The sequence below is a fragment of the Capricornis sumatraensis genome, chromosome 1 (genome assembly GCF_032405125.1).
Source record: "Capricornis sumatraensis isolate serow.1 chromosome 1, serow.2, whole genome shotgun sequence".
NCBI lineage: Eukaryota > Metazoa > Chordata > Mammalia > Artiodactyla > Bovidae > Capricornis > Capricornis sumatraensis.
This window is the reverse complement of record NC_091069.1, coordinates 105,639,830-105,653,617: the sequence shown is the minus strand read 5'-3', so window position 1 is coordinate 105,653,617 and position 13,788 is coordinate 105,639,830. Positions and strand designations below refer to the sequence as shown.

Genomic DNA, 13,788 nt, shown 5'->3' with positions numbered 1-13,788 from the left:
TTATTTTGTAATTATTCTGGGCCTCCTCCCCCTTTAACCATCAGGGCAGCAAGATCTAGTTGGTCCTTTCACCACTGATCTCTAAAACCTTAACTGGATGGAATAAATGTGGGCAGGGAATTCCCCCCTTGATTTGTCTTAAACTGTCCTGATCATTGAACATAGCCATGAGTCTTTTTCTCTTCTCCCTCCAAGAACTTGTCTCAGAGGAAAAGCCATTGGCACCGCAGCAGAACCAGAGCATGAAAGCCTGGTGATCTGCTGCTATGCCACTTGGACATCTGTCAGCTCCAAGCCCCAGGGGGTCTTGGCCACGATCCCTGAGCCCCTGGGATCCTCGGTGTAGAAGAGACCTGACCCTCCACCGGCTCAGAACACACACCCAGAAGTCTGTAGAAGGCTTCTTGGTCTTCCGGACGATAGCTAGGTCTTCTCCTCTTGTTCATCCTGAGTTTCATTCCCTCGATGTGATTGACAGTCCATACGTTCCTCTTCCGCTCCCTCTTATTCCAGGACTTCAACTCAGAGACAGCTTCTGAGGAGCTGGGGCAGGAGGCCAGGGAGCTGCTCTTGTGGGCTGCAGCAGGAACAAGACTCTGTGAACACAAGACTCCTGTGGAAACAAGATCTGACCCACCTGGGAGTTCTGAATCCGTCCTGTTAGCTCACCTGAAGACAGGATCCTGCCACCCAAGAACTGCCATGAGGGCAAGATGACAGTGGTTACTCAGCAGTGACTGATGCTTTGTGCAGGGCTAGGGAAGCCAAGGACACATACCTACCTTGACATCTGTTAGTTTCTTCCTCTTCCGGCCTCTCATCTTCCTGGTTCTCTGCTCAGGGCCAGCTTCCAGAGGGGCAGGACTGGAGGCCAGAGGGCTCGCCTTCCGGGCAGCTGCTGGAGAGAGGAAGGACCCTGTGTGGTCAGGATGGGGGACCCACCTGGGAAGTACTTGGCTCTTTCCTTTTTGCTTTGCTCACCTTGAGGTCTTTGCGTATAATATCTGAAGAATAAGAATGACCGTCACCCGCTTTGTGCTCATCTATGAAGGAGGGTGTGTGCGTGCATGCTCGGTTGTTCCACTTGGTGTCGACTCTTTGCCATCCCGTGAACTGTTGCCTGCTGGGCTCCTCTGTCCATGGGATTCTCCAGGCAAGAATACTGGAGTGGGTTGCCTTGGCCTCCTCCAGGGGATCTTCCCAACCCAGGGATCGAACCTGCATCTCCTGTGTCTCCTGCATTGCTGGTGGATTCTGTACCCACTAAACCACCTCGGAAGCCTCATAAAGGAGGGTAGCAATTGAGTAAATAATTACCTTTCTTTGCCGGGGAAATCCTGCGCTCCTGGGCCTCTTTCCATGGCTCTTTCTGCCCGGGGGACACCTCTATGGAGATAAATGTGAAATTCTCTGGTCATTGATGTCTTTATTAACTACAAAAGTGAACAAGAGAGTGGCCTTCTGTCTCCCCACCCTGGACACCCTTTCCCCCAACCCTGCAGACCCACAGTTGTGAGAGTTCGGGGAATGGGTGCTGGAGCCATTGCGATCTGTCACCTTCATTCAGAGACCGGGGATAAAGGGGGGCGATTGGCCACACACACCTGCCTTCCCTTCCATGCACACCTTTTTCTTCTTTGCTGAGTCCTATTGGCTTGGAGCTGTCTCCGAGGCAGCCAGTGAGGAGCTCAGAGGGATCCGGTCTTTTCCGGGCAGCAAAGAAAAAGAAACCAACTTGACCTTGACCAGGCCATTTCTTTCTGCTTAACTTGCTTATTGTGAGACCAAATAATATTTAAAATAGCAATAACTGTAGCTAACAGTTACTGACTGCTTAGTAAACTTCAGATATTTTTTAGTGGTTGGGAATTACCTCACTCAATCCTTATAATGAGGCATGAGGTAAAGTATATAACTCGCCTATTTACAGGTGAGGAAGCAATGATGTGATTTGTCTCAGGTTTGCTCCTTAACTGTGGCTAGAGCTCTTTGGACTTGGGATTAGAACATGTGTCTGGGACTTCCCTGATGGTCCATTGACTAAGACTCTACGCTTCCAAAGCAGGGGCCTCAAGTTCCATCTTGTCAGGGAACTAGATCCCAACTAAGACCCAGTACAACCAAATAAATAAATGAATAAATACTAAAAAATACCTCGTGTCTGACCAGCGCTCAAGGGGAAGAATGGCTTGTGGCAGCCACCACTGAGCCTCAGTCCCATTTCCATCAGGGTCAAACTGGACCACCTCACATGCTTATGTTATCAGCTCTACCTGTGTGTGCCCGCTCAGTTGTGTTTAACTCTTTGCAAACCCATGGACTGTAGCCTGCCAGGCTCCTTTGTCCATGGAATTTTCCAGATAAGAATGCTGGAGTGGGTTGCCATTTCCTTCTCCAGGGGATCTTCTGGACCAGGGGATCTTCTGGACCAGGGGATCAAATTGCCACCTCTGGCATCTCCTGCATTGGCCACCTGGGAAGCCCTGTGAACCACTATAAAACCACGGGCAGTCAAGCCTGGCAAGAGTCTGAGCAGAGTGGCCCAAGCCCGTCTGAAACAGTCCTGGAAGCTGATTGAGAGGGCACCCCCTGCAGAAGTCCAGTCCTGCCTGTGCTTCCGAGGGTAGTGTTCCCCCTGAATGATGTCCGCATGTGCCCAGGGTTCTCAAGGGCAAGTACTCTGTAGAAATCACTTTACTCTCTCCCTCTTCCCCAGATTTTTTGTTCTCTTACCCACATCCCCTCTGGTTCTCTTTTTCTCCCCAAACTTGAGACCTATTTGTATTTCTACTGCATCCCAGTCACTCATCTGGAAATTAACAGGTGACCCCTTCCACGTCCCCTGTGACAGTTTGGAAGGACATAGTTCAGGACCCAAGATTCGCTTTAGTACAGAAAAGAGTGATGCCCACCCTGAGGGAACACCACGAGGCTCCCTCAAGACCCAGGCCCCCACCCTTACTCAACATGCAGACTTAGCGGCGGGAGAAGACCGTGGACTGTAGCCAAGTGTTTGGGATCCCATGGCTTCCAAGATTCCGGAGCCCCTGCCATGAGTTCATGATGATGTCACACCATTCCACCAGGAAGTGCTCTTGAGTTTATAAGACTCTCAAGGACAAGACTGTGGGCCTCAGGAGGAGGGAGTTAGTGTCCCAGGCTGAACACTGGGATCACTTTCTCTTGCCCCAGTAATACCTCTGAAACTCAGCTTGTGTTTTATCTAACCAATTCATATTTCTAAATGAAAGTGATACATCTGCATATCCAAAAAGTGATAAAAATCGATGAATATCCATAATAAAGTTATTTTTTCTACCTTTATTGTGTTTACTACATTTCTTGATTTGTGTTTAGCTATGATCATATATATTAAGATTTTAAAATTTTGACTTTTTAATCTATAATTGTGGATTCACATGCAGTTGTCAAAACTGATACAGACAGACACTATACACCCTTTTTAACAAATTTCCTTCAGTGGTACAGGCTCGTGTGTCTGTAGCAGAATATCACAACAGGAGATCGACATTGCTGCTTGGGCTCAGCTGTGGGGCACAGGCTTAGTTGCCTCGAGGTATGTGGGATCTTAGTTCCCGGACCAGGAATGGAGCCCATGTCCCCTGCATGGGCAGGTGGATTCTTAACCAGTGAATCACCAGGGAATTCCCATGTAATGTTTTAGTTTCAAAAATAAATGGAAACTATAATCGGATGTAATTTTTTTTTACTTTGCATAATTCTCTCGAGAACTACTTAATGAGCTGCATAAATCAGTCGTGTACTCCTTATCGCTCAGTAGTGATCCAGGGCTGTATGGTGAAGAGCATATGTCGTTTGTAAGAATCTGCCGTATCTAGGGTAGCCCTGTCGTCATACATCCCCAGTGTGCTCAGTCAGTTCAGTCACGTCTGACTCTTGGCGACACTATAGACTGTAGCCCGCCAGGCTCCTCTGTCCACGGGCTTCTCCAGGCAAGAATACTGGAGTGGGGTGCCATGCCCTCCTCCAGATGATCTTCCTGACCCAGGGATCGAGCCTGCATCTCCTGCGTCTTCTGCATTGCAGGCGGATTCCTTACCACTGAGCCACCAGGGAATGTGTACATCCCCACTAGGAGTGAGTGAATAATCCGCTTTCTCCACATCATTGTCAGTGTTTGGGTTATCACTTTTTATTTTAACCATATCTCATTGTGGAATTAATTGGCACTTCCATAATGATACTGACCATCTTTTTATGTGTTTATTTGCTATCTGTGTATCTTCTTTGGTGAAATGTCTCTTCATGTTTTTTTTCCTACTTGAATTACTACTTTACTGTTGAGTTTTGAGAATTTTTTATGATATATATCCTAGATACAGGTCCTTTGTAAGATATGTGATTTGCAAAAATTTTCTCCCAACCTGTAGGTTACCTTTTCATCCTCTTTTTTTTTTTAAACCACTTTTTCTCCTGGCTTTACTGAAATATAACTGACAATCTACACTATGTAAGTTTAAGGTATACATGTTTTATTGATATGTGCTACACAGCATAATTTTCACTCATTTAAAACATGCAATTCAATGAACTTTAGTGTATTTCCACAGAGTTGAACAACCATCACCACAATCTAATTTTGGAACACGTCTATCCCCCCAAAATGTTCCTCCTGGTCACTTGCACTCACTCCCCATTCTCACCTCCAGCTTTAGATAGCCGTTCATCTTCTGTGTCTGTTTTGTTTGCTGGGGGTTGGTAGAGAAATCGATTTGAAAATAATAGTTCACTGCTAAACGCTGTTTGAAACTTAGTCATCTTAAGCTCTTTATTGGTAAATGAGAAAACGGTGGCCCTGCGCGCACCAGGGTCTAGCCCAGGACCACACACCAACACAGCATCACGTTCTTTCCACGGGGAGCCTGGCTGCCAACCTTTGTGGTGCAGTCAGTGACCCCAGGTTCTGCCGTGGCTCCCTCTGATGGGCGCCCCATGCCCTCCCCAGAGTTGCGGGAGACAGCGGGTGGGAGGGTGAGGGGAGGGTGTCATCTTCTCCCCCAGACACTCTTTCTGACTCTGGTTGAGTCTGTGGTCTCCACCTCTCATTCCAGCCCACAGAGGGGTTATCCTGAAGCCAGAGCTGCCCCGAAGCTTGCTCCATTCTTCAGATTTCACGAAAGATATGACCGCTGGAGGGCAACTTGGGTTTTGGTGTCGGCGGTGGGGGAGGGGGGGGCAGGGAGGGCAGTGAAAGGGAGCAGGAGCAGAAGCTTCTTTATGGAATCTCTATATTCTGGAAATTTTTCTGTCCTGGGAATCTCCAGCATAGGTAGGGTGGAGGGAGGCAAGTCTGGCACTGTCGCTAGCCTGGACCGCAGCACACGTCTTCAGGGACCAGTCAGCGCCCCCACGGGGAAGCCAGCACGGAGCTGCTGGCCCAGAGGGCTGGCGAGGGCGTCAGTCCTGGGCAGCAACTGTCACCCACCCCAGTTTTACACACCGACTTGGGTGGGGTATTCTTACTCTTGCAAGTCTAGGTCTTATGATGCTTTAAAAGAAGCCAGAAATCCAGATTTTTTATTAAGTGAAATCTTGCATATTTTAAACAGTGGCAACAAATGGACAGGATGGAGTGCTGTGTGGAGGGCACGCAGGACAGCAGCTGCTGAGCCTGCCCAGGGGCTCTGCATTTCAGGATTCAGCTCTGAGAGCCACTAGCAGGGGAGTCCGGGGTGAGCAGGGCGATGGGGGTTTTGACAGGGACTAGTCTCTCCTCTTTTGATTCTTCAGGCCATGTCTATGCAAGGCTGAATTGACGGGGTCGTGCTTTTCCTTTGAAACATTCCCTCTCAGGAGTTCCCTGGTGGCCAAGTGTTAGCGTCCACCTGCTAATGCAGGGGACACAGGTTCAATCCCTGGTCCAGAAACTCGGATTCCACGAGCCTCAGGGCAACTAAGCCTGCTCTGTAGAGCCTGTGGTCAGCAACAAGAGAAGCCCCCGCGCCTCACAGCTGGAGCAGAGCCCCCGCAGCCACGCAGGCCCGGCGCAGCTGGTAAGTGAACAAACCGCACGAGAACAAAGCATCCCTCTCCAACTAGGCTGCGGCGCTGTCGCTTCTCAGCTGCTCAGTCGGGTCCAACTCTGCAACCCCGGGGACTGCAGCATGCCAGCCTTCCCCCCTGTCCTTCACCATCACCCAGGGTTTGCTCAAACTCAAGTCTGTTGAGTCGGTGGGTGTTAAATACGGCACCGACGGCCGTGGAGCTTCCCGTGGTCACTGTGGAGGCCACAGGGAGGAGCGTGTCCTCCCCACTTCCCTTCCTGACGCTGCCAGCTCCGTTTCCACCCTTCCAGTGATGGTGTCACTCTTCCCATGTAGGAGCGATGGTGGAGACGCCGTGGCACCAGCCTCTGCGTTCCCATCTTTATGAGACTGCTGGCAGTAGAATGGGCTTCCCTGGTGGCTCAGATGATAAAGAATCTGTCTACAATGCAGGAGATGAGAGTTTGATCCCTGGGTTGGGAAGATCCCCTGGAGGAGGACATGCCAACCCACTCCAGTGCTTTTGCCTGGAGAATCTCACACACAGAGGGGTGTGGCGGGCACCAGTCCATGGGGTTGCGCAGAGTCGAACACGGCTGAGCAGCTAACACACAGACACAGCAGGATGCAGTTGGGCTCTGTGGCTGCTGACGCTAGGAAGGTGTCTGTGGGTTTCCTCTTCTCCCTCTTCCTTGATAGGGTGTGACTGTGAACCCTCCAGGCTCTCTCTGCAGGTGTTGGTGTTGGCGGTAGGATGGTGGCTGTTCTTCCCCCTGGAGGTTTGGCACCGTGAGTCTGGGAGGGCGTCAGGAGGGTGACTCTTGCGCAGCCCTTTGAAGAACACAGTAGGGACTCTGTGGTGATTTGTGGAATGGGTGCTACCGTTCACTTTAATTCTGGCTGGGTCTTCGTGGCTGCGCAGGCTTTTCTCCAGCTGGGGGAGGCGGGGGCTCCTCTCTGGCTGCGGTGCGGTGGCTTCTCTCCTGCAGAGCACAGGCCCCAGGGCGCGAGGCTTTCAGCAGTTGCGGTGCACGGGCCCCGCAGCTGTGGTCTCGGCTCTGGAGCACAGGCTCAGCAGTTGCGGTGCACGGCCCCGCAGCTGTGGTCTCAGCTCTGGAGCACAGGCTCAGCAGTTGTGGCGCACGGGTTTATTCGCTACACAGCATGCGGGATCTTCTCGGACCGGGGATTGAACCTCTGTCTCCTGCATTGGCAGGTGGCTTCTTTACCGCTGAATCACCAGGGAAGCCCAGCAGTCACCTCTGATAGAGGTCATTGCTGCTGCTGTTGCATGTTGAGACGGCAACCAACTTTTCAGAAACACACTATCGGGGGTTATAAAAACATCCTCCAACCCCACCTCCCCTGTGCTCTCAGCTGACCAGGTCATATTCAGTTACTGAAATTAGAGGAGGCCTTTGTTGGGGCTACACCGTCAGCAACAGAGGAGAACCCATGATTTCACGTAGGCACCACAGAGGATGAATGGAAACATATTCCATGGGACTGGCTGCTTCCCCTGGAACGGAGCCTGTGCTGCCCCTACCTACAGTGAGGGGCAAGTGTCCTAGAGGGGGGTCATTCTGACTAATCTGAGCAACTCTGGATGAGTCGGATAATGCCCATGATGCTGAAGGCACGATAATATAATAACCATGAAGATACCTTTGTGAACCACACAGCAAGGCATATACAGGCCACTCTCCCAATAAAGCATTTGAATAAAGATGTAGAACAAGGTAGAAACTGTAGCTTCCACTTGGAAGGTAACGTCTATTCCACTGCCTGATGGCTGAGGAGGCACATCCCCCTCGGGAACGTGGCCAGGGACCCAGAACGATACTCAATCCCTTGCAGTGGGCAGATGGTGTAAGGCAGACGCTTTGGCGAGATTTGGGGATTGATTTTAGATTGTGAATGGAGACATGTTGGACCCACCTGGCTGGGACTGAAGTCAAGGAGAGCTCACCGATGGTGACCCCGGACCCCACGGTCAGCAGTCTCCTCCCCGTGCCGGGCACCCGCGTGTGCTCCCTAAGATGATCAGATCTTATGAAAGAGCGTGTGGCATTGACCTGAACCTCGAAAGGGATGGGGGAAACCTCTGTTTATTCTCAAGAGGCTTAGATCATCCATCTCCCCTCCATCCACCCTCTTGATGTATCTGAGACCAGCATTGTTAACGTATGATCCCCAGAGTGTATATGGGAGCCGAGAGGAGCACCTCTTTTTGTCCTGCGCACCTTTTGTCTTGCTTTTTCACTTAGCTGGGGTCTACCTGGAGTTCTCAGTGAGGCACAGTCTGCTCTGAGCCTTTTCCTCAAAGAGCCCGTTTTCTGGGAGAGGAGTACACTCAGCTATTCTCTTCTCAGCTGGGCAGTGAGAGGAAATTGGGCTCCCAAGTCGCGTATTGCGGATTTGACTTTGAGAAAGAACCTGGGGTTGTTCTGGGTTTTTTGGGAACATTTAGATAACATTTCCTATTATTTCTCTTGAGAAAATTTCTTCCCTCTGAAGTCCACTTTATTTGATATAAATGTACCCAGTCTGTTTTCTTTGAACTGATCTTTGCAAAGTGAATCTCCATTCTTTAATGTTCAACGTACCTCTGTTGTTAGAGTTGAAGTGAGTTTCACGTGGACAGCTTATTGTTGGGTTGTGTTTTCTAATCTGCTCTGCCCATCTCTGTCTTTTTAGTATGCTTGTTTATTTACTACACTTTGCAGCATGCAGGATCTTAATTCTCTGACCAGGGATTGAACCCTGGCCCCCTGAAGTGAAAGCATGGAGTGTTAACCACTAGACTGCCAGGGAAGTCTCTAGTAGGTGTATTTAGAGTATTTACACTTGTTTTTTAAAAAAACTTTATTTTATATTGGAGTATAGTGACTGAACTGAACTGAACTGATAGCCAGTTAACAGAGTTGTGATAGTTTCAGGTGGACAGCAAAGGACCTCACCCGTACACATACATGTATCCCTTCCCCCTCAAATTCCCGCCCTGTCCAGGCTGCCGCATGACATTGAGCAGAGCTCCCTGTGCTCCACAGCAGGTCCTCGCTGGTGATCCTTCCAAATACAGCAGCGCGCACGTGTCCACCCCAAACTACCTATACCTTACCCCCATCCTTCCCCACCCCCGGCAACCATAAGGTCATCCTCTAATAAACTATTTACCCTTTGTGTCAGGATTTATATATTAGGGCTAACCCTGCCCTTTCTCTTTCGTTTCCTTCCTGTTCTCTTTTTTCTTCCTCTGTTTTCTTTTTCCTGCCTTCCTGTGAGTTGTTTTAATATACTTCATAACTCCAGTTTGAGGTATAGCATTCTTGTGTATTTCTTTGTGTAAGTTATTTAGTGGTTGCACTTCTGGGAGCGGGTGAGAGCCCAGGATCTCTATGCGGCTTGCACCGGCACTGCCCGTGGTGGGGCATGCTTTACCCAGGCATGGATGAAAATTCTGGGCTCTTAGCCCTTTCTGACACCGTCCTGGCTGTGAAGGGAACGCCAGAGCATCTTGTTGCGACCAGAAGAGGATGGATGTTTTGGTTCTCTGTGCTTGTGTGTGTGCTAAGTCACTTCAGTCATGTCCGACTCTGAGACCCCATGGAGTGTAGCCCACCAGGATTCTCTGTCCATGGAAATTTCCAGGCAAGAGTACTGGAGTGGGTTGCTATGCCCTTCTCCAGGGTCCGGTTCTCCACTCATCCTTCAATAACAAGTGTGGGACTAAGGCCCCCTCTTTGTTTTTCATGGTGTTTGGCCGGAGTAGGCAGCCCACTCTAGTACTCTTGCCTGGAAAATCCCATGGACGGAGGAGCCTGGTGGGCTGCAGTCCACGGGGTCGCTAAGAGTCAGACATGACTGAGCAACTTCACTTTCACTTTTCACTTTCATGCATTGGAGAAGGAAATGGCAGCCCACTCCAGTGTTCTTGCCTGGAGAATCCCAGGGACGGAGGAGCCTGGTGGCTGCTGTCTATGGGGTCGCACAGAGTCGGACACGACTGGAGCGACTTAGCAGCAGCAGCAGCAGCAGCAGGGTGGTTTTTGTCCAGAAGTTTTCTGTTTTGCTAGGCTACTATCTTCTTGCTCTTTTAACTAAAAAGAGCCGGCCTATCTTGGGGGCTTTTTGCCTGCACCCACTGGTGTTTCTAGGTTGCTAGCTTTTCCAGCCCAGTCTGAAATATAAGAAGTCAAGAAGGAACCTGGAGAACTTACTGCTGTGTTGTTCCTCAGGTCCTGGGGTCCTTATCTAATCTTTTTCTAATTCTCTACATTTCAGAATCTTCTCATGTTTCATCTATAATATCCAGGCTTTATAACTGTTCTTAGCAGGAGGAATATGGAGAAGGACATCTTGTCTGTAACCAGAAGTCCAGGGTAGTAACTTTTTTGTTGCTGTTACGTTTTGAGCTTCTAGCCTTTATTATATTATCAGCAAACTTTGTTCAACACAGGAAGTGGTTTCCCTGAAAGCTGCATTTGTAAATAAAAATTATCAACAGATTAGGGAGAAAAATGCAAACTGAAAGCGCTTGACAACTTCACATTACACTTTTCTTTTTCATTCGATCATTTTTATACTTAAATTTGAAAACGCAGAGGTGACATTAATCACATTCTGTCAATGCATGGAATCAGAAGAGATATAAGGTGACTTCTAAAAAAATAAATGAAGCACAGAACGCTGCTCAATAAAATAACAAAAGGAAGTCTCAGCATAGCTCTGTTACAGACAGCAGGCTGTCTCAGGACCCTCCTGGACCTCCAAGCCCTTTCTCCTCCTTCTGTGACCTCTTAGGCCTGGCCAGCGGGTCTCCCCAGCACAGGGAACAAGTGTGGTCTTACTCGGGCCCCCTTTCCTCTTCCCTTCACAGATTTGTGAGAGGCAAACAAAAGCAAATGTGCTCCTTCGCTTTATGTGGAAGGGCTTTGTGGTGGCGACCATCTTAGAGCAAAGTGTTGCCCCAAGTGTGGTCTGTTGTCCCAGGATGTAATTAGACCAACACTTTGGCCTTAAGTATGGGATCATGGCCAACACAGTCCAGTTCCTCCCTTCCAAAGTTGTTGCAAGGATTGGCTGATGCACGATGGGTTTGTAAATTCCTTAGATCTTAGCCAGGTGAGTATCAGGTGCCAGTGGTGCTTAGGACGTGCTTGGGTTGACTTACAGTGCCCCCTGCTGAAAGGAAGCCTGAACAGCAACACGGAGCATCTTGGTTACTGGGCAAAAATTCTCCCGGCCAGTGTACTCAGCCTCTTTAGTGGACATATATGCTTAAGGGATTTAAAATTTAAATGTACTTAAAAATTTTAAATGTACTTTAAAATTATTGTGAAAAATCGCCATCTTAAATTGTTAATGTGCTCAGCTGCTAAGTCATGTCTGACTCTTAGCAATCCGCTGAACTGTGGCCCACCAGGCTCCTCTGTCCCTCAGATTCTCCGAGGAAAGAATACTGGAGTGGGTAGCCATTTCCTCCTCCAGGGGATCCTCCCTATCCAGGGATTGAGCCTGTGTCTCCTGCGTCTCCTGCATTGGCAGGCGGATTCTTTACCACTTGAGCTACTTGGGAAGCCCCAACTTGCTAAGGTGCAGGGATTGTGTTTATTATTTTGCACATGTCTCTTGAGGCGCTGCCATGGTAACTTATGGAGAGTGTCTTAAGAGCGTAAAGGTCACATGACTGAGGAGTTTGTAACGTTTTAATTTGAAATAATGTGCGGTGTTTATGGGATAACTTATTAGAAGCTCAAATGTATTTATGGATATTGATTAATCTAAATACCACTTCTGTTTCAGAGAAGTTGTTAAGTACTTTTTATCTTGTCGATAGAGATTGGGTCTATGCTAATGTTCCATCTTCAGTGGGTTTTTAGGTTAAACGAAGCTGTGCTCCAGTCCTAGAGGGCACTGGATGAACCATGCAGTCCAGTGTTCCTGTGTAGTGGGTGCAGAAATGCAGGGGGTCTGTGAGGTACAGGGTCAGCGAGCAGGGCCAAAGAAAGCACTGATGGGGCAGGAAGACCAAGGTTTTAGCTGATTTGGCCCTTTATTTATTTAAATTAAGAAAAAGTTTGTTTAAAGAGCTGACGTCAAGTGTCTGGGTTTATATCAGTTCAGTTCAGTCGCTCTGTTGTGTCCGACTCTTTGCGACCCCGTGGACAGTAGCACCCCAGGCTTCCCTGTCCATCATCAACTCCCAGAGCTTGCTCAAACTCAGGTCCATCGAGTCAGTGATGCCATCCAACCATCTCATCCTCTGTCATCCCCTTCTCCTCCTGCGCTCAATCTTTCCCAGCATCAGGGTCTTTTCCAATGAATCAGCTCTTCGCATCAGGTGGCCAAAGTATTTATATGCGTGAAATGAGTCCAGTTCCTACATGCAGGCTTCTTATAAAAGCTGTAGAGGAAGGAGGAGGAGGAGAGGGAGATGAAAAGAAAGAAGAAGAAAGAGGAGGCGGAGGGAAAGGAAGAAGGCGGGCACACACAAGTCACCGTGAAAGTGAATCACGTTCTCAAGATGGCGCTTGGCGAGAGTTCCCACAAGGGGGCAGTGCATCCATGGAGCGGAGAGTGAAAAGGTAGTAAGCACACATTCTGATAAACAAGGCGGGTGTGAAGACCCTCCTGGGGTCGACTACGAGGACCCCGAGACTCGGTGAGTGTGGGGCATGAAGGGAATGTAGGAGGTGAAGGTAGAGAACACAGCCCAGAACACAGTGGGTCTGCAGGGGGGAGGACGGGGGCTGGGCCAGGTTGTGGGGGCTGCAGGCAGCCACAGGCGGTGGGCACACAGGAACCAGGCTGGGGTGCTGGGGGTGCTGTGGTGGCTGTCCTTGTCCCCCCAACCTGGCTTTGGCGATGATCAAATGCTTTCACACATGGCTCTTGAGAAGGCAGGAAAGTGGCTGCTGGGCGGGCCTGGAGGAGGGGCAGAAAATGAGAGAAAAGCCCCCCTGTCCTCCCCTGCCTGCCTCCTTCTCCCTGAGGCCCCCTCCTCTGCAGCTGCCTCTGCCCCAGGCAGGTCTGTGCGGCCGGTGACGGCTGGTGACTGCAGTGGCCCCATCACCTGTCTTTCTGGAGGCCAAAAGTCCCAGGGTCTTGTTGGATTTCAGGATATCAGCTCACCAGGATGACGGTGCCAGCACAGCCCTATCTCAGGGCCTGGGCTCAGATCCCTCACACCCTCCCTGCCGCTGGAAGCTGTTCTGCCCTGGGCTCCTGCCACCCAGCCACGCCCCCTGGTGGTCACCTAGGAGAACATGAAGTGACGTGAAGCGAAGTTGCTCAGTCCGACTCTGTGTGACCCCATGGACTGTAGCCCACCAGGCTCCTCCCTCCATGGGATTCTCCAGGCAAGAGTACTGGAGTGGGTGGCCATTTCCTTCTCCAGGGGATCTTCGCGACCCAGGGATCGAACCCAGGCCTCCCGCATTCCAGGCAGACGTTTTAACCTGAGCCACCAGGGAAGTCCATGGAGAGCGTGACCTGCCCCCAGTTCTTTGTGAACAGGCTTCAGAGCATGAATATTCTCTGAGTTGGCAAAGTTTCATTACTTAAGATTAGTTTGTATTTGGGAAATAGCCAAACTTTTATTGGCCTCAGGAGTGCCCCCTGTCATAAGGTCAGTGATGGAGTAGTTAGTTCATTTCCACTGCCCTGCCTGGAACCCAGAAGAGGGCCAGCCCATATTTGTTGACATGAACCAAGAGATGGAATGGTGGTTACGAAGGTACAGATGCTTCATTTGCTTGTG

General features: G+C 49.8%; 1 protein-coding gene across 1 annotated transcript in view; it reads right to left on the bottom strand.

Annotated features, from left to right (window-relative positions):
* The window catches only part of LOC138075597 (putative speedy protein E7), a 132,973-nt gene that overhangs the window by 2,882 nt on the left and 116,303 nt on the right, over positions 1-13,788 (bottom strand). Inside the window, exons 2-4 of the mRNA XM_068967464.1 lie at positions 783-898; positions 670-697; positions 383-577 (exon numbers count right to left, since the gene is read on the bottom strand). Of these exons, the coding sequence (XP_068823565.1) occupies positions 383-577; positions 670-697; positions 783-898 (339 nt within the window). The remainder of the gene's footprint in view (positions 1-382; positions 578-669; positions 698-782; positions 899-13,788) is intronic.